At 49.3% G+C, this 19,364-nt stretch overlaps 2 protein-coding genes across 6 annotated transcripts; one reads left to right on the top strand and one right to left on the bottom strand.

Annotated features, from left to right (window-relative positions):
- Positions 1 to 1,772: 1,772 nt before the first annotated feature.
- Fbxl12 (F-box and leucine rich repeat protein 12) lies at positions 1,773 to 13,048 on the bottom strand. 5 transcript variants are annotated; one of them, XM_074054187.1, is made up of 5 exons: positions 12,390 to 13,048; positions 8,562 to 8,664; positions 6,766 to 7,091; positions 6,586 to 6,658; positions 1,773 to 3,430 (listed from the first exon to the last, which is right to left on the bottom strand). In XM_074054187.1, exons 3-5 carry the CDS (start codon positions 6,849 to 6,851, stop codon positions 2,609 to 2,611), a joined length of 981 nt encoding a protein of 326 aa, XP_073910288.1. In that variant the 5' UTR covers positions 6,852 to 7,091; positions 8,562 to 8,664; positions 12,390 to 13,048; the 3' UTR covers positions 1,773 to 2,608. The 5 variants fall into 5 exon arrangements, with proteins under 5 accessions (XP_073910288.1, XP_073910287.1, XP_073910289.1 ...); XM_074054186.1 differs by having other exon boundaries at positions 6,766 to 8,664; XM_074054188.1 differs by lacking the exons at positions 6,766 to 7,091; positions 8,562 to 8,664 and having other exon boundaries at positions 12,390 to 12,453.
- Positions 13,049 to 13,062: 14 nt separating this feature from the next.
- Ubl5 (ubiquitin like 5) lies at positions 13,063 to 14,927 on the top strand. The gene is made up of 5 exons (XM_020165771.2): positions 13,063 to 13,202; positions 13,521 to 13,587; positions 13,788 to 13,871; positions 14,019 to 14,056; positions 14,787 to 14,927. The coding sequence occupies exons 2-5, from the start codon at positions 13,532 to 13,534 to the stop codon at positions 14,828 to 14,830; spliced, it is 222 nt and encodes a 73-aa protein (XP_020021360.1). The 5' UTR covers positions 13,063 to 13,202; positions 13,521 to 13,531; the 3' UTR covers positions 14,831 to 14,927.
- The last annotated feature ends 4,437 nt before the right edge of the window (positions 14,928 to 19,364 follow it).

Below are 19,364 nucleotides of genomic sequence, written 5' to 3'. Positions count from 1 at the left end.
TTTTCTTCCTGGCCCAATTGTGTTAGTTCAATTATTATTAAAACAAAATGCCCGAGACAGGCTAACTTTATAAAGAGAAGAGGGTTATGCTCACAGTTCTAGAGATTTGAGGGCATGATGTCAGTAACAAATCAGTTCTGGTGAAGACCTCACTGGAGTAACATCACATGGTGTCTGCGTGTGTGGAAGACGTCACAGCAGTAAACAGGAAGCCAGAGAGAGGTTGGGGTCCCACAGTCACTTCCAAGGGGATACCCCTAAATGACTTATGGGACCTCTCATCAGATTCCATCTCTCTCTCTCTCTCTCTCTCTCTCTCTCTCTCTCTCACACACACACACACACACACACACACACACACAGATTATTATTATCATTATTTTGCAGTACTAGGGCGTACACCTTGAGCCATTCCACCTCAGCCCCATTTTTGTGACGGGTTTTTCAAGATAGGGTCTCTCGAACTATTTGCCGGGACTGGGTTTGAACCCTGATCCTCCTCATCTCTCCCTCTTGAGAAGCCAGAGTTACAGGCATGAGCCACCCTGCACCCCGCCAGATTATTATTGATTATTGGCTATAGTGGGCATTGAACTCAGAACTTCAGGTGTTTTACCATTTAAGCCACACCCCCAATCCTAGACTCCACCTCTTAAAGGTCCTACCATCTTTCATACCTCCACTGAGGACCAAGCTGCCAACACATTAACTCTTGGGAGACAAACTCAAACCATGGCAACCATAGCATCACTGCAGTTTGGGGTCACTGGCGTGGAGCCCCTCATTATACTCCCCCAATCAGACCTCAGCTTTCCAGGACCCCTCCCCAGAGGAGCCCCAGCAGCTGTGACTTCTCTACTCTCCAAGCACCAGTGTGGCTCCACCCTGTCCCTCTCCCAGCCCACCCCACCCTTCATGTCCTGGGCTGCATCTGCTAGGTTTGGTCACAGATTTGGACAGTTGCAAGACTCTGCCCATGGTCACATCTGGGGCACACCCATGCCCCAGCCCTCAAGTGGCCAGTGAAGGATTTTCTATGACACTCTGAGTAGAAAAGGCTGGGAAGGAACAGGTGCAGCTCCCCTGATGGGTGGGTTTGGAACAAGGACCCAAGGGACTCAGCTCAGCTGTCCCCTCCCTTCTGGCTCCCCTGGCGACAGGGGAGGCACCAGGTGGTGAGTCCCAAGACCTGGGTTGAACCACCCCTTCATATCCCCCAACCCAACTCAGATCAAAGTAAGGCTTAGCTGTTGGGTGCGTACTCAGGATCTAAGCTTATCAACACCTGCATCTTCCAAGTGGGGTCCCACTCAAAAGACAGAGTTGTTGCTGAGCCCCTAAAACCTGAGCCACCTGCAAGGGAAGTCCCGCCTGCCCTTGTCCTTAGGAGCTCTCCCCCATTCACCCTGCCACAGGGACCGTCTTCCTGCTCCTGAGAAGTGCCAGGGTCATTCCCATCTTTTTTTGTAGAGTCACACCCCAGTCCCCCCACTCAGGGACTTCGCCTTTCCTGATCTTCCCCCACCATCCCCATGGCTGCTCTATCAAGTCTCAGATCTTTGCCCTCTCTCTCTACCAACCATCTGTACTTCGATCCCATCACCCTGGAGGCTGTAAAATTAGTCCACAGATGTGTGACCTGTTTGCCACCCTGGCATCTCTGCACTACAAGGGTCTTTGTTCTGTGACTCCATACCTAGAATGGCACCTGCAAAGTACATGGTGAGTGGGGCACACTTATCCAATGAATAAATGGAATGCTCTTCTTCAGAAAATGATTATTGTTCTTTAATAGCAAAATACTATACGCTGTGGAAAACGTGAAAAAGGCAGAATACAAGATACAGAAAATACAAGTGAGAACCTTGGGGAACATCTGGATTATTCAGCGGCGAGCCTCTCTAGCCCTGAGGTGTCTTAGTGCGTGTGGGTGTACACGCTGCACAGGTGTGTGTGCACATGCATAGATGGTCCTCCCAGGTCTCGGGAGGAGGATGGGCTCCAGCTCTTAACCCCACTGGTCTGCACCCATCACATTCCTGAGGGTGAAGGACCCTGAGGATGACCTGGAGAATGACCCTGCATCCGGGTCCTCCGGGGCTGGGGTCTGTTAGAGTAAGGCTTTGCACTATAATGAGGTAGCTCTGATCGCTATTTCTAGATGTGGGAACTGGGCCTCCCAGAGAATGGCTGATGGGACGAGGCCACAAAGCTGGCAAATCAGCCCCTCCCCCCCAGTCTGGAGGTCCCAAGGCTCTTTTTTTTTTTTTTGGTGGGACTGGAGTTTGAACTCAGGGCTTTGCACTTGCAAAGCAGGCACTCTACTACTTTAGCCACACCTCTGGTCCATTTAACTATGGTTATTCTGAAGATGGGGTCTCTTGAACTATTTGCCGGGGCTGGCCTTGAACCCTGATCCTCCTGATCTCAGTCTCCCAAGTAGCTAGGACTACAAGCGTGAGGCGCTGTGCCCAGTTAAGGCTCTGGTTTTCAGTCCTTGCTGCATTCAGTTCCCTCAAGCCCGATCATCTGCACTTCCATTTGCTGCTTGGAGCCTTCGGGGGCTCCACTGTGAAAGCCGGGTTGGGTCTCAGGGATGGGTGGCATGTCACATCCACCAGTCCATGGACTCTTTGGGGCAAGGCCTGACGATGACCATACAGTGGGGCAGCCCTTTACACAGGACCCTCTCAGCCTCCTGGCCCTCCCAGCCCAGCCCCTGCACCTCCAGCGCCTTGAGCTTGGGCATAGACAGGCAGGAGGCGACGATTTGGGCAGGAGTCGGCATTTCTGGGGTGATGAGGGGCCCCTGAAGGCACAGACTCTCCAGGGCCGGCATTCCCTCCAGCACAGCCAGGCCAGGGGCAGAGAGGCCCCCCACGGTCAGCCGGATTTTGCGGACATCTCGGAGGTGGCGGCTGATGGCCAGCAGGGTGCTGTCAGCCGAGAGGGTGCAGCCCAGCACCTCCAGCCGCTGCAAGTAGCTCAGCTCCTGCAGGCTGGCATCCAGCCCTGTCTCGGTGACACGATAGGTGCCACCCAGCACCAGCGAGCGTAGGGCCCGGAAGCGCGTGAGGCCCTGCAGGTGCTCGTCTCGGAAGGCGGGCACACGGTCCAGCACGATGCACTCGAGCAGCGGCAGTACGGTGGGGTCCTGCTCCTTGAGCAGCCAGGCCATCGAGATCTCGCAGCTGTGCAGTTCCAGCGTCCTCAGTGTGCGGGGCAGGCTGGTGATGGGCACCATGCTCAGGTCAGCCACGTGCAGGCACAGGCGCCGCAAGTTGGGGCACTTCTGGCCCAGGGCTCTCATCAGGGCAGGGGACAGCTGGGGGGCCTGGGAGCCAGAGAATAGGTAGCCACCCATCCGCAGGGAATGTAGTCGGGTCGCCATGTATCTCCGAAGGAGGTGCCACATGACTTTAGGCCGCATCTGCAAGAACCAGGCATGGGGGATGATGGGTGAGAGGCACAGGGCTCCCGAGCACCCTGCCTGTCCTAGCTGGTGATAGACACACCCTGGCATGGGTTCTGGTGACCGGCTGGGCTTGCCAGCCTTCTCCTCAGGAATAAGAAGACGGTTTGACCCCACTACTCTGGCTGCTGGGACTTTGTAGAAATTCAGTGGGGAGAAAGATCCAGTCAGATCTGCCTTCAGCGACAGAACACATTCCCAGGAGCTTCTGGAGGAGGAAAGAAAGCACCCCATGGCTCTGTGAGCCCTCAATTCCCCCCACCTTTTTCTGTGGTACTGGGGCTTGAACTCAGGGCCTCCACCTTGAGCCACTCCACCTGCCCTATTTTTGTGATGGATTTTTTGAGATAGGGTCTCGAGAACTATTTGCCCAGGCTGGCTTTGAACTGCGATCCTCCTGATCTCTGCCTCCTGAGTAGCTACGATTACAGGAATGAGCCACTGGTGCCAAGCCTGTTGTTTTTTTTTTTTTTTAGCAATGAGGTCTGGTTATGTAGCCCAGGCTGGCCTCTAATACTAGAGATCCTCCTGCCCCTGCCTCCAGATTGCTGGCATTCTAGGCATGTGCCACTACACCAACCATAAGCCCTATTGATGACTTTTGTGCCTCCCTTTTTTTATTCTGTTTTGAGATAGGGTCTTGCTATGCAGCCCAAGATGACAGATGGCCTTGACCCCTGGATCCTCCTGCCTCAGCCTCAGTGCTGGGAGGTGCACACTATCAGGCCTACTGTTTTTTGTTTGTTTGGTGGTACCGGGGTTTGAACTCAGGGCTTTGTGCTTGCTAGGCAAGCACTGTACTACTTAGGCCATCCCTCCAGCATGGATAAAAAATCTTTTTCAGGGCTGGTGGAGTGGCTCAAGTGGTAGAGTGCCTGCCTAGCAAGCATGAGGCCCTGAGTTCAAACCCCACTACCACCAAAACAAAAAACAAAAATAACTGCTTTCATAGCACTCACATTGCATTAAGTATTCTAAGTCATTCAGAGATAATTTAAAGTCTACAGGACAATATGTGCTGGTTCTACGTGAACACCATGTCATTTTATATATGAAGACTTGAGCATCCGGGGATTTGGGTATCTGGGGTGTTTGAACCAATCCCTGCAGATACCAAGGGATGACAGGGTCTCTAGGATGCAAAAGTGAATGGGAACACTTGTTGCCTCCAGGAAGGAAGAACAGGTTGACTTGGGAGGACAGAAATATGGACAAGACTTTAAGGTCTTAGTTAAAGATATTTGAATTTTTCCTGTTTTGCATTTCAAATCTTGCATATGTATTATTTTTTAAAAAGTAGCCAGATGCTGGGCGCTGGTGGCTCACTCCTGTAATCCTAGGACCTCGGGAGGCTGAGATCAAGAGGATCAGAGTTTGAAGGATCAGATGGGACAAATAGTTTTCAAGATCCTATCTTGAAAAACTCAACACAAAAACAGGGCTGACGGAGTGGCTGAAGGTATAGACCCTGAGTTTAAACACCAGTACCACAAAAAGAAAAAAAAAAAAAAAAAAAAACCCAGGTGTGATAGTTCACACCTATAATGTCAGCCACTCGAAAAGCAGAAATAGGAGGATCTCAAATTCGAGATCAGCCCAGGAAAAGTTAGCAAGACCCTGTTTCAGAAACAAAATACAAACAGAAGGGCAGGAGGTGTGGCTCAGGTGGTAAAACACTTGCATAGCGTGTGGAAGGCCCTGGGTTCAATCCCCAGTACTACAAAAGTAAAAAAACCCAAAACAAAAACAAAAAAATGAATGCTTTCATTTGCCTAAAAGCACACACCAGGACTGGGGTGTGGCTCAGTGGTGAGCACTTGCCTAGCTTGGATGAGACCCTGGGTTCTATCCCAGAAAAAAAAAAAAAAGGAAACAGGAGGTTTGGGCTGGGAATCCAACACAGCCTGACTCCAAAGACACTCCAAAGATTTGGATCTTGTAAAGACTGCTCGTTCTCACCAAAGGACAGGATGAAAGGAACACTTCACAACAAGTATAGTGGTGACTCTGCCCAAGTTAACAGGGGACAACTGTCAATTGCTTTTAGCTGCACCTGTGGCAACACCAATCAATGTGTTTGGTACAATTATTCATGATTTGTGAAATCTTTTTCTTTTTTGGCGGTACTGGGGTTTGAACTCAGGTCTTTGAGCTTGCAAGGTAAGTGCTCTGCCGCTTGAACGACACCTCCAGTCCTTTTGGCTTCAGTTATTTTTCTGAATACTGTCTCATATTTGTGTCCTGGCTGGCCTGGATGGAGTCCCTCCTATTTACGCTTCCCACGGGATGATAGGAGTGCAACATTGTACCCAGCTTTTCTTGATTGAGATGCAGTCTCGTGAACTTTTGGCTCTGGCCTCGAATCACCATCCTCCCAATCCCTGCCAGTGCCTGGCTGAAAGTGATTTTTCTATAGGGTCACGATCCCATACCCAAATCAGTTGGGGACAGATGCGCTTTAGAATTCAGAGTTAATGTGGTGTGGACACTATCTAACACCAACAGTGGGGTGTAGGCTGTAATCACATGAATGAAGACTTCCCGGTGTAACACAGTATGAAAACAGCATTCTATCGAAGTAGGTAGGGAAAAGGCTGTATGGATAGCCTCATGCCAGTTCACGTCAGATGTCATTTTGTCACCAAATAAATTTATGCTCATTTAGGTTATAAAAAAAATCACTTTGCAAGTAAAAAAAAAAAAAAAAACCAAACCAAAACTTTTTTTTGGTTTTTTGTGGGGCTGGAGTTTGTACTGAGGGCTTCGCACTTGTAGGCAGGCACTCCACCACTTTGAGCCACACCTCCACTTCGCTGTGGTTATTTTGGAGATGGGGGTCTCGGGAACTATGTGCCAGGGCTGGCTTCGAACCTCGACCCTCCTGATCTCAGCGTTCCAGGTAGCCGGGATTACAGCCGTGCACACCGGCGCCGGCTCGCAGCACTGCTTCCTCCCTGTTTCTAGGCTGGGGAAACCGTGGCGCGGGGCGGCGGAGCCGGTCCCGACCCGGCCCCACCTACCAGCCGGGTCCCCGAGGTCGCCGCAGCGGGAGGGAGGTGCTCGGGGTCCCAGCCAACCCGCCGGCGGCTGGCCCGCCCGCCGACCCCGCGTACCGTGTAGAGCGTCAGGTCGACGTGCCGCCACAGCCACCGGTCGTCCACCAGCCTCTTCCAGCGGTGACAGACCCTGGGGGAGGTGACCGGTCGTTAGAACGACCCCGGCCCCGCCAGGACCGGATCCGCATCTCCGGAGCGCCCCTGCCCGGATCTTCCCCCCGAGGAGCGGGGCCGCACCTGGAGATGCGGATCCGGTCCCGGACCGGGAGGTAAGAGAAGATCTCCAGTAGCACCAAGTCCGGCAGGTCGACCAGAGTCGCCATGATCCCGCCGACACGCACTTCCGCTTCCGGTTAAAGCGACGCGGGAACGCTCCCTGAGGGTGCTGAGGTGGCCGCGACGTCCAGAAGCCGGCTGAGAAACCCCACTTTCCCTTCACGGGGAAGTGGCTTTGCCTCGTTACCCGGATAGCCTAGGGCCGGGACCGGCTCGGAGGTGCGGCCTCGGGTCTACGACCGACCCTGGGGTGGTGTGACTGGAGCCGGAGCAGCCGGGAGGCCAGGCTGGGAGAAGCACCGAGTGGGAAGGCGTGGTTTGGCGGGAAAAGGCTCGGGGGCGTGGCTAGGATGGGGCGGGGCTGGGATAGAGGTCTGCGCCTGTAGGGCGTGGTCTAGGCGAGGCGAGGATTGGGAGGCCGGGATAAAGACCAAGAGCAAGTCTGGAAGGCGGGGTTGGGGCGTGGCCAACGCCGGGGGCGTGGCATGAGGGCGGAGCCCAGAGAGCAAGGGTGGTGGCTGAGGACGAGAACCAAGCCCGGGGAGGGTGGTGTGGTTCAGCTGCAGAGTCGAACCAACGACCGCAAAACAAGAAAGAAAAAGAAAAAAGAAAAGCCTGGGAGGCCGTCGGGTGGGGATGGGGCCCTGAGGCGGGATCGGGACGACGTTCACGCGGAGGACGTGGCAGACAGATGTCCTGTCAGCTTTTTGCTTAGGGAGGCTTTGTTTGGCTTTGTTTAGGTTTTTGGGGTGCGGGCTGGTCCTGGACTTTGAACTCAAGGCTTCACGCTCGCTAGGCAGGAGCTCTACCACTTGAGCCACGCTCCCAGCCCTAGTAATGCTTTTGGATGCACGAGAATAAATTTATATGAGGCATAGTTCATCCAAGGAATAAATTGACACTATCACCAAATATACAGATCACTCAGAAAACAAATAAACAAACGAAAACCAGTAATTCCTCAGAGAGGTTAAGAGTTTACTCAAAAGCCAAGTGTGGTGGCACATGCCTGCAATCCCGGCCCTTGGGAGGCTGAGGCAGGAGGATCTCGAATTGGAGGCTAGCCTGGACCTTCATACCCAATCTCAAAGTTATTCAAACATCCCTATGTTCATGGGTATTCAGGTGCTTCTTGATTTGTTACCACAAACAATACTGGAGCTAAGAATTATATATGTATGTACACATGGATACCTAGCACTTGGAAGACTCTGGGTTTGATCCCAGCACCTGAGGAACACGGAATGGAACAAATGAAAACCAAGATCTCCATTTCCTACCTCTGACATAATTTAAAATGCTGCTGGTTACTTGAAAGTTTGAAGTCTCTTTGGACTGAACCCTGTTACATCCGAAGGGTGTGTCCTTGTCTTGGGAGGCCCCAGATCACACCTTTCAGGATGCACAAACTATCTTTAGGAAACAGAAACTTTCAATTGCAGTAGCTGCTGCGAGGGGCACAAGGGTAGGAAACCATATGCTGCTGCACTGCCTTTTCGTTTGGTGGTGCTGGGGTTTGAATGCAGAGCCTCCAGCACTCTCCACTTGAGCCGCACTCCCAGACCACTAAGGTTTAGTTATTTTTCAGATAGGGCCTTGCACTATCCCAACCAGCCTCAGACCACGATCCTCCTGCGTCCACCTCACAAGAAGCTGGGATTATAGGTGTGGTTCACACCACTGTGCCCAGCTTGTAGTGCCTTTTATGCTGCTCAAATTTTTACCCACATGCAAGTGTTACCTCAAAACACACATACCCTAAGTTCCAATCCTTTGACATTTTCTTCAAATAAGAGCACAGATAAAATGCTTCATGCTTTGGCTATCGTCTTGTGTCCATGGAGGAAAAGTCCAAAAGACCTGCATAAGATAGCAATCTCAGCTGTCCAAGAGCTTGTGGCACAGGCTCTGCCGACTTCCCAAGCTATTATTCAATAAACTAACATACAATTCGTTGTGCTGCCTGGTCACATCACAAAGACTGAGTGACAAAACTCAACATAGTTGGCTCTGCAACTATACTCAACCAACCTCCAATGGAAAAAATACTTTTTTTTTTTTTTTGGTAGGCCTGGGGTTTGAACTCATGGGTTTGCACTTACAAAGCAGACACTCTACCTTGAGCCACACCTCCAGTTAATTTTACTCTAGTTATTTTGGAGAGAGCATCTTGTGAACTATTTGCCTGGGCTTACCTTGAACCATGATCCTCCTGATCTCAGCCTCCCAAGTAGCTCAAGTAGCTAGGATTACAGGCGTGAGCCACTGGCGCCCAGCAAGCCTCACCCATTTTTTTTCTTTAAATCCCACCACCTCCCTATAGCATCAAACCAGGAAGCAAGCCTTTAACCACATGGGCCTTTGGGGGACAGGAAGAGCCAAATTAGGTGGAGTATGGCACACACCTATAATCTCAGCACTCAGGATGCTGAGACGGGACGATTGGGAGTTGAGGCCAGCCTGGGCTACATGGTAAGTAGCAGGCCCAGGCCCAGGCCTGGGCTACAAAGTGAAATCCTGTCTCAAAAAAACAAAAAAACAAAAAAACCCAAGCAAACAACAGCAACAACCCTTCCCTCCCAAAAGATCCGAACTATAGACTGGGCTTTGCTGAGATGCTCGGAGGCTGAGAAGGGACCTCCTGAGCATCCTGAAGGTTCTCTTCCCCCTGCTGAACTCTGGATGGGACACTGCCTTCATGTTAAGCAGAACACAAGTGTCATTGCCCCTGGCTCAGATACAGGGATTCTAAGGACCATCTTCTGGTGGTACAGCAAGTGCGAGGACCTGAGTTCAAACCCCACCATCACCACACACACAAAAGAAAGAAATATCTCTTTACCAGCAGCAAACAGGAGTACAAACAGGAGTACAGGGGAGGGTGGTGGTCAGTGAGAGAAAAGGAACCCCATGTATAGGATCCTTCCTCTGGTGGCAGAAGGGGCCTGGCTTGCTCTGATACAGGCTGGAGTTGCCCTAGTCTGTCAAATGGTAGCTCCTAGCTCTCATCAGTGCAGGATTATAATGCCCAGGGTTTGGTGAGGGGAGTCATACTAGGTGAGATGTCCTGAGGTCTTCTGAGGCCCCTCCCCCTCCCACCTGGGCCTAGGAAGGGAGCTTTACTCGGTAGCAGTCTAGTTCAGGACTCCCCATTGCCTCCCACCTACCAGGATGGCCTAGCCCCTCCAAGAGACCCTCTCATTCCCCCATGAAGCCCAAGCCCCCATAATCCCAGGCCTCATTTTCTTCTTCTTTTTGTAGCACACCTCATCCCACTTCTGTCTCTCCCAGGCCACAGCTCAGCGTCACAATCCTGTGCTTGAGTGATGTGAGAATCACAGAGAAACCTGGAATTTATTTTTTAGCCAGCCATGGTGGTACACACCTGTAATCCAAGCACTCAGGAGGTGGAAGCAGGAGGATTGGGAATTTGAAGCCAGCCTGGGCTACAAAGTGAGACCTTATCTCAAAAAATAAGAAACAAAAGGAAAAAAATTTAAAAGAACTTTTTAAATTCTTCTTACATATTTTTTGGCAGTCTGGGGCTTGAACTCAAGGCTTCACATTTGCAAGGCACATGCTCTATCACTTGAGCCATGGATCCATACCCCAAGAACTTTTATTATTTTTTTCTTGGTGGCACTGGAGTTTGAACTCAGGCTCTCACACTTGCTAGGCAGGTGTTCTACCGCTTGAGCCAACCTTTTTTTGTGATGGGTTTTTTTGAGATAGGGTCTCACAATCTATCTGCCCGAGCTGGCTTTGAACAATGATCTTCCTGATCTCTGCCTCCTGAGTAGCTGGGATTACAGGCATAAGCCACCAGCACCCAGTTCTAAGAATATTTATTCTTCCCAGTTGACCTTACATATTTACAGGTAAAATACCAAGGCAAAAATCCCACTGAACAACAAACAATAGAATGTAAAACAGGTCACGCCAAGGGCACTAATAGGAAGGAGAAGGTAAAAAAAGGGAGTAAAGAAGGTGAATATAGATGATGTACTTTCTAAAAATAATGAATTGGGCACATTGAAACCTGTTGAAGTCACCATAAGGAGACAGGTAGAAAGGAGAATAATGGAGAGGATGAACTGATTTGGTGTATAATACATATATATATAATACATAGTGTATACATACATAATATGTAATATATATTATATGTATGTATGTATAAGGAAATTTCACAATGAAACTCCCTGTATAACCATTATAAACATACAAAAATGTCTTTTTAAAAAAATGAAGGAGCTGGGAAGTGGCTCAAGTGGTATAGTGCCTGCCTAGCAAGCATGAGGTCCTGAGCTCAAACCCCAGTACTGCCAAAAAAGGAGGAGAGTGAGGAGAGGAAGGTAAAACAGGTCCTGTGGGGGGGATTGGTCCCAGTGGGGGGTGGGGGGGATGAGGGGAAGGCATAAGGAAGGGGTGAAGGACAGCAAATATGATGGAAGTATTATGTACTCACGTATGAAAAAGGAACAATAAGACCTGATGAAACTATTCTAAGAAGGGGGAGGGATAAGGAGAATGATGGAGGGGGGAATCTAAGAGATGTTGTAAGCACTTTTGTAAATGTCACAATGTACCCCCAATACAACAATAATATACTAATAAAAATAAGTAAGTAATAAATAAAATGGGAGAATAACAAAAATATTTACTCCTTCCCCTTAGAAAATCCCATGTATTCAATGTCACAGACCTGGGAAAACACCAAAAAGCATTAGAAGGAAAATGCTAGCAATTCCGCCACCTAGTGGTAACTATTGTTAAGGCCTTGTGGGATACAATTTCTATGTGAATGCAAGGATGTGTTGCCCACCCTTGCACTTCCACCCTTCCCTCTTCTCCTATCTGCTCTACTGCAAACTATGACTGTCCACGACCACTCCTTACACCAAGGCTACCGTGGGGGTTGCCATCCTTTTTCACAGATGAGGAAAATGAGATTCAGAGAGATCACACAGCTTATATTAAAGGAAGATTAGGATTCTGACTTATCTCTCTGGATCCAAAACCCATGGCTTGGGCTGGAGGTGTGAGTGGTAGAGTGCCTGCCTAGCAAATGTAAGGCCCTAGAGTTCAAACTGCAGTACTAAAAAATTAATAATAATTGTTTTCCATGATATCAGACGCGAGCCACAATGCCTCCCACAAGGATCCACCTCTTAAAATTCCTACCATCTCCCAACACTGCCTCACTGTGGATCAGGCTTCCAACACAGGAATCCTGTGAAGCACTCTCAAACCATGTTCAAACCACAGCACAAAGCATCCGTTCTTTCCACAGGGTGGCCTCGTATGTCCTCCACCTAACCTCACATCCCAGTTTGAGAAGATGGATTGGGCAGGTAAGAAATGGTGTGCTCCTAGTAGGGCGTGGTGGGCCACGCCTGTAATCCCCAGAATCAGGAGGCGGAGGCAGGAGGATCGCGAGGTCGAGGTCAGTCTGGGCTACACAGCAAGGACATGTCTCAAAAAACAACAACAACAACAACAAACTCCTAAGGCCCCTCCTCTCCCTCCCCCCACCCCCGCCAAAATCAATTCATTCCTTTCAGAATAAATTTAGGCTTACTGACCTGGGGGAATCCTGTCTGCTGAGAAGGAACCGTTCAACAGCTCCTTTGGCAGAAGGTGTCTGGTTGAATTTAGGAAGGTGGGGGGGTCCTGTCCCACCAGCTCCCACGAACCTGGAATCTGGTACAAATGCTCCTTGAAGATGCGGAAGCAAAAGATTTCGCAATTGTGCGGTTTCCAGCTTTCTTGCGGGGTTTGCATGTTGGCGAGGAGTAGATGGTTCACAACGTGGACTCTCATCCAGGATCGCTTATCGACTGCAGTCTGCATCCCACATGTGGCGGGGGTCGGGGGGGCAGACGCGATGGCCAGAGAGAAGAGGTGAGCCAAGGCGACGAGGCCCGGCCCTGTCCTGAATGAAGGCACCAAGGCGGCAGGACTCGATTGCCGCTCCACAATGGCCCTGAATCTGCAGTAAAGGCCTTGGTCGGGCGCAGGAATAACAGGATGTCATCCCTGCCCATGGGACCCTCTGGTCGCCACCAACGGACCAGGTCTCTCTACAATGAAGGTGCCTCACAAACGGCTTCTAACGGGCTTGGTGTCGGCCCTGAACTCGCCGAGACCCCCCCAACTCGATCGCCGAGTCTACCGCAGGCGTCCCCCTGCCCAACCTCAGCCGTACGTGCGAATCTCAAGCTCTGCTCGAGCCCGGAACCTTGAAGAACCCAACCTGGCGCGGACAGGCAGCCGGGACTTAAGAGCGGGCGCTTCCGGCTAAGCACTTCCGCTTCCTGTGCTCAGCGTTTACTCCAGTCCGGGCTCGGCGCTCGAGCTAGGAGGTTGTGGTGTGGGCAGGTTCGAGGCGATTCGAGGTGAGTAGGTGAGGCGGAGAGGCCTGGAATCCACAAAAGCCGGCGGGACTCAGCGGACCAAAGGTCCGCGAGCCGGTGGTAAGGGAAGCCGGGAGCCCTGGGGGCGAGAAGGGGCGGAGACGCGGCTGTCTGGAATCCCCGGTCCTGGGACTCGGGACGTGGGGCCGGAGAGAACTCGGATCCCGCGGTTAGCGGAGATGAACAGACTCAAGGGGAGGTCTGAGGGTCTGGGACCCGAGAGATTTGGAAACTGGGGCTTCTGGGACCTAGGAGACCCGGAAGTTGACCCCAGTGCCTCTTCCTCCCCGCCCTGTGTAGCTCCAGCCAGGATGATCGAGGTTGTTTGCAACGACCGTCTGGGGAAGAAAGTCCGCGTCAAGTGCAAGTATCCACTGACAGCCGAGAGGCATTGGTCTCTGGGGATGCTTTGCATGAGACAGGAATCCCGTCGGTGTTGGAGGGTGGTTTTACTTAAACGTGGGAGAGGGGACGGTTGGGGTCCTGGCAGAGTGTAATGTATTCCACCCTGGAATGTCGTCTTCCTCATTCTACGTCTCCCACATGCCTTAACTTCTCCGTGCCCAGCACCGATGACACCATCGGGGACCTCAAGAAACTGATCGCGGCCCAAACTGGCACCCGTTGGAACAAGATTGTCCTTAAGAAGTGGTAAGTGCAGAACTGCGGGCTGGACGATATTAGGCTAGAAGGTGTTGGCTGAGGGCAGCACTGCAGGCAGCCCTATGCTGGGGTGCAGTCTGCCTCCAAGGTGAAGAACCTCCTTCAGCGTCTCTCTTAAATGTCTGCACCATATAGGTACACGATCTTTAAGGACCATGTATCGCTGGGGGACTGTATCCTTTGTGCGACTTTTTTTTTTTTTTCCAGTACTGGGGTTTGAATTCAGGGCCTACACCTTAAGCCACTCCATCAGCCCTTTTCTTTGAAGGGTTTTTTTCAAGATAGGGTCTCATGAACTATTTGCCAGGGGCTGGCTTTGAATCTCTCCCTCCTGAGTAGTTAGGATTACAAGCGTGAGCCACCAGCTCCTGGCCTTTGTGTGACTTCTTGAGACAGTCTCCATGCCTGGCCCTGGTTCTCTCGGTTGTGTACTGAAGTCTGTATGTGCTTAAGTGCACAGAGGGCTTGGGGCATGACTTAAGTGGAGTAGCATAGCCAGGGCTTGGGTTCAATCCCCAGTACCAGAAAAACAAAGGAAATTTAACACAGAAGATGTTGAACTTAGAATGTGGCACATGGCACTGAGAAAATGGGGAGTTGGGTGGCTGACTGCTGAAATAGTTGGACACTTCAAGTTCAAAGTATTTACACTGATTTCCACCTGAGTGTTGGGGCAGGAGGTCAGGCTGGAATGAGACTCCTGCACGTCTGTTAGCCAGGAAGCATATGTATTTTTTATAGTTTGGATTCTCACCAAATCAAAATGGCCCAGTCCAATTACTTCTTTAGCCAGGGAAGGTTTCAAGTCACCTGGTATCCAGCTGTAAGTGGATGAGGGGTGCGGGGCAGTGGGGGTGTGGGGGGTGGAGCCCCAGTGAGGATTCCTTGACACCTTTACTTCAGATGAAATCCATGATGGGATGAACCTGGAACTTTATTATCAGTAGGGCAGGCCTTCTTCCTGCACTCTCCTCCTCTCCCACCTCTCACACTGCTATGGATGCTTGTTTTTAAAAACTCACATTAATAAAAGCTGAGATGCTACTTGTTTGTCATCTTTGTGTGAGAGCTGTCTCATGAAGGGGAGGGCTGGCAACTGGTTGTTACTAAACCATCAGGGCACAGCTGCTCACTGGAAACTCAGCATGGGCTGAAGCAACAAGGGAGGAGTAGAGCAGCACAGTGGGAACACAGAACTCTGGGCTTTGCTTTGAGTCTCCAAGAGGAACAGATCTTGGGAGAGGATAGGCATGGTGGTACACACATGTAATCCCAGCACTCGGAAGGTTGAGGCAGGAGGATCTTGAGTTCCAGGCCAGTCTGTGCCACATAGTGATATTCTGCCTTAAAAAAAGACCTTGGGTAGGTACAGTAGCTGTAGTAGTTAGTAATACAGGCTCTGGATTCAGACAGACCATGGATGGAATGCCTGCTTGGCCATAAACAGCTGAGTGACTCTGGGGATGTTATATAATCTCCCTAAGCCTTTGCTGTGGCTTAGATGTCTGTCCAAAACTCATGTTGAAACTTAACACCCAGTGTGAGCTAGGACTATGTAGGACCTTTAAAAGGTGGTTAGATCATGAGGGCTCTGCTCTTATGAATGGATGGGTTAGCTCAGTGGGTCTGTTGCTGTCTCTTTGCTCTCACCCTGTGACTTCCTGTGTGACAGTGGGACTCTACAGTCACCACTGGAAAGAAGAATCACCAGATGTGGCCCTCAACATGGGGCCTCCCAGCAGGACAGAACCGAATAAACTGTTCTTTTTTTTTCTTTTTTTGTTAGTAATAGGGCTTGAACTCAGGGCCTCATGCTCTGCCCTTGGGCCAGCCCTGGTCTAGAACACTTGATCCTGTGCTCCAGCCTCCAGAATAGCTGCAAACCCTTTCAAGAACTGTTTACCCAGGCTGACCTTGAACCTCAGTCCTCTGGATCTCAGCCTCGAAAGTAACTAGGATTATAGGCGTGAGCCACCGATGCTGGGCTTAAGCTGTTATTCCCTTTACCCTATTTATTTATTTTTTAGCAGTGCTCGGGTTCCTCATGCTTGCTAGGCAGATGCTCTACCACTTGAGCCACTTCGCCAGTCCTTTTTTGTGTTGGGTATTTTCGAGATAAGGTCTCACAAACTATTTGCCTAGGGCTTACTTCCAACCCCGATCTTCCTGATCTCTGCTTCCTGAGTAGTTTGGATTACAGGTGTGAGCATCATCGCCCAACCCCCAGTCAATTTTCTTACACCTATTTTATTGGCACATTATGAATGATGAGCCTTGCCTCAAATGTCAGGCTAGCTGGGTTTGACTTTGATCAGAGCAGTGAGATTCAGAAAGCCTACCTCTTTCTCAGCTTCCTTTACAATGATCCTTGTGACATTAACCACATCTCCTTGAGGTAGTGCAATTAAAACAGGAAATGCCTTAGGGCTGGGGATGCAGGTCAGTGGTAGAGTGCTTCCCTAACATGCACGAGGCCCTGAGCTCAACTCCTGGCACGTAGCATTATTGTGTTTTATAATTACTTTCATTTGGCATTGCTGGGGTTTGAACTCAGGGTTTTGCACTTGCTAGGCAGGTGCTCTACAACTTGAGCCACACCTCCGGCCCACTATAGTGTTATTTGTCTCCAGTTTTTTCCTCCAGGCTCGAATAAACAGGAGGCCAAATGTTTCACCTTTCTCCTGGCCACATATCGTGATGTTGACCTTGCCGTGTCTTCTCACACATCAGGAGAGGAGCCTGGGCCTGGCCTCATTCTGAGCCCTTCTCCCAAGCCTCATTCATCCACTCTCTCCTATATACATGAACATGGCCAAGTCTAGGCCACTACTCTTCCCCTCCCCCAAGCTCCACCCAGCCTCTGCCTCCCTTTCTTGGGAATTGGACCTCGGATGCTGCTGGCTTGTAGCTCATTAAGAGTGGTCGCTCTTTGGCCTCCATGAGTCACTTTCCAGCCCATGCCTGTGGTTTCTCTCCTATCCTAGGACTCCCCTTCCTCTTTTTTTTTTTTTCCTGTGTTCATTAAAAATCTTTATCCCCTTCCTTTTGATATGTCAGAAATGTCTTTCCTCAGCCAGGTGCCAGTGTTTGAGGCCTGTTATCCTAGCTCCTTGGGAGTCTGAGATCTGGAAGACTGAAGTTCAAGTCTGACCCAGGCAAGTCACTCATGAGAACCTGTCTTAGGGTCTGGGTGTGCATCTGGCATCCCAAGCTACTTGGGAGGCTTTGAGGAAGATTGTGGTTGCAGGCAAGCCAGGGCAAAAAATTTTTCAAGACCCTGTCTCAGCAGACATGGGCCTGTCATTCCAGCTATGGCAGGAAGCTTAAAATGAGAAAAAGTTTTTAAAATTCCATGACAGATTTAACAGAGGGATTCTTTCATTTCAAATCAGCATAGAAGTGTATAGGCCAAAGGTAAAACCCTTCTTCACCCATTCTCCTGAGGCTAAGCCTTTTGCAATGCATTTATATAACTTCAGTTTGGTTTTGAAAAGATGACCATGCTAGGGGCTGGTGTAGCTCAGTGGTACAGTACGTCCCAGAGGCCTTGGGTTCAATCCCCAACATATACACAAGATGACTATGCTAATATGTGCTTATAAAAAATCTAAAAGTTTTGTTAAAATTTTAGTTTCTTATACCATCACTTCTGCCAGTGGCAATCATTAACGTATTCAAATGAGTCTAAGGATTTTCTGAAATGGGAACTAAGAGTTTCCATACAGTAGGGGGTAGTTATACATTTTGTTAATACTCGTTACCATTCAGCAGCTTGCTTTTTTTTTGTTCTTGTGGGACCAGGGTTTGAACTCAGCTCTTCATGCTTACAAAGCAGGTACTCTACTGCTTGAGCCACAGCTCCAGTCCATTTTGCTCTGGTTATTTTGGAGATGGGATCTCATGAACTGTTTTCCTGGGCTGGTCTTGGAATGTGCTATTCCTGATCTCAGCCTCCCAGTCAGCTCATGTGGGCATGAGTACTGGGAGGCTGGCAGCAACTTGCTTTTTTTGTGCTTTATGTCTTGATCATATATCATTATATAAATTGTCTCTCTCATTCTTTTTAATGAATACTTTTTACTGATTTGTTTGGATTTTTCTCCTTCTATAAAAGGGCAGTGGAGAGGGATTTTGTTTTTCTTTGTTATTGTGTAGGGATCAAATCCACGATCCGTGCAAGCTAGGCAAGCCCTCTAACACTGAGCCACACCCCAGCCCTGGGCTGGATGATTTATTGTGCACGCTGTCCTGCGAATTGTAGTATGTTTAGCAGCATCGATGACCTTTGCCCACTAAATGCCAGTAGTATAGTAGTATATCCTTCCTCTCATTTGTGACAACCAAAAATATCTTAAGACATGACCACATGTCCCCTGGGGAACAACATTGATCCTGGTTGAGAGCCTCTCTTCTTTTATTATGTAAGATGCTGATGTAAAGCTGGGTAAAAGGTATATGAAAACGCTACTACTTTTGCAAATCTGCTCTATGTCTAAAATTGTTTTTAAACAGAAAAGGATATGCTAACACATGCTTATAAAAATCAAAATGTTGTATAAAATCAAGTTCCTCATTTCTTCCTTCACCAGTATCACTGGTGATAGAAATTAACATTTTAAGGAATCCAGAGAGTTTCTGTGATATAATCAGGTTTGTAATCCTAGCTACTCAGGAGGCTGAGATCAGGAGGATCTCAGTTCAAAGCCAGCGGGGCAAATAATTAGGGAGATCCTATCTTAAAAATACCCAACACACACACACAAAAGGGGGTGGAGAAATGGCTCAAGTGGTAGAGTACCTGCTTAGCAAGTGTGAGTCCTGAGTTCAAACACCAGTGCCAACAACAACAACAAAATTACAGTTTGAGCCAGGCTTGGTGACATGCACCTAGATCCCAGGACTTGGGAGACTGAGGCAAGAGGATCTTGAATTCAAGACCAGCTTGGGCTATGGACTGCATCCCAGCCTTGACTACAAAGCAAGACCCTATCTCAAAAAAAAAAAAAAAAAAGTACAGTTCTTACACAATTAAGATAATTATACATACTTTAATAATAGCGTTCAGCAGCTTGCTTTTTATAATTTATAACGGACATTTTTCCACAAGTATCCACTCACTCTTTTTAGTTTTCTTTATTGATGTTTTGTTACACTTTCATGCATAATTGCTCCGTGGTACTTGGATTTTCACCTAACAAATACCAGCTAACACCTATCCTTGTATGGGCCAGACACTGTTTATACGGATCACTCTTTAGTCTTGACATAAAACAGAAGAGGTGTGTAGTACTGTTTATGTTTACTTTGCACTTGGAGAAGCTAAAGCCGAGAAGTAATTTTTTCAAGATTATAGCAAGGATTTGAATCTCACTAGTCTGACTCCAGAGTGCGCATAACCTACCTCGCCCTGCTTCTAATCGTGTTTTCCAGAGTTCATGTCACTGAGCCTCATTCTTTTTAACAGTCACATAAGGACCATGC

This window comes from Castor canadensis, chromosome 14 (assembly GCF_047511655.1).
Source record: "Castor canadensis chromosome 14, mCasCan1.hap1v2, whole genome shotgun sequence".
In the NCBI taxonomy this organism is placed as follows: Eukaryota; Metazoa; Chordata; class Mammalia; order Rodentia; family Castoridae; genus Castor; species Castor canadensis.
The sequence above is the reverse complement of the archived record's forward strand: the minus strand, read 5'-3'. Positions and strand labels throughout refer to the sequence as shown.

Bases quoted from the DNA above. Each gene is read 5' to 3' on its own strand.
- Fbxl12 (XM_074054186.1), bottom strand. From the start codon at position 6,851: ATGGCGACTCTGGTCGACCTGCCGGACTTGGTGCTACTGGAGATCTTC. The intron at 6,659-6,765 runs GTGCGGCCCCGC...CACCTCCCCCAG, and splicing joins GACCGGATCCGCATCTCCAG to GGTCTGTCACCGCTGGAAGA. The intron at 3,431-6,585 runs GTACGCGGGGTC...TGGTTCTTGCAG, and splicing joins TCGACCTGACGCTCTACACG to ATGCGGCCTAAAGTCATGTG.
- Ubl5 (XM_020165771.2), top strand. From the start codon at position 13,532: ATGATCGAGGTTGTTTGCAACGACCGTCTGGGGAAGAAAGTCCGCGTC. The intron at 13,588-13,787 runs GTATCCACTGAC...CTCCGTGCCCAG, and splicing joins AAAGTCCGCGTCAAGTGCAA to CACCGATGACACCATCGGGG. The intron at 14,057-14,786 runs GTATCCTTTGTG...CCTTTACTTCAG, and splicing joins CCATGTATCGCTGGGGGACT to ATGAAATCCATGATGGGATG.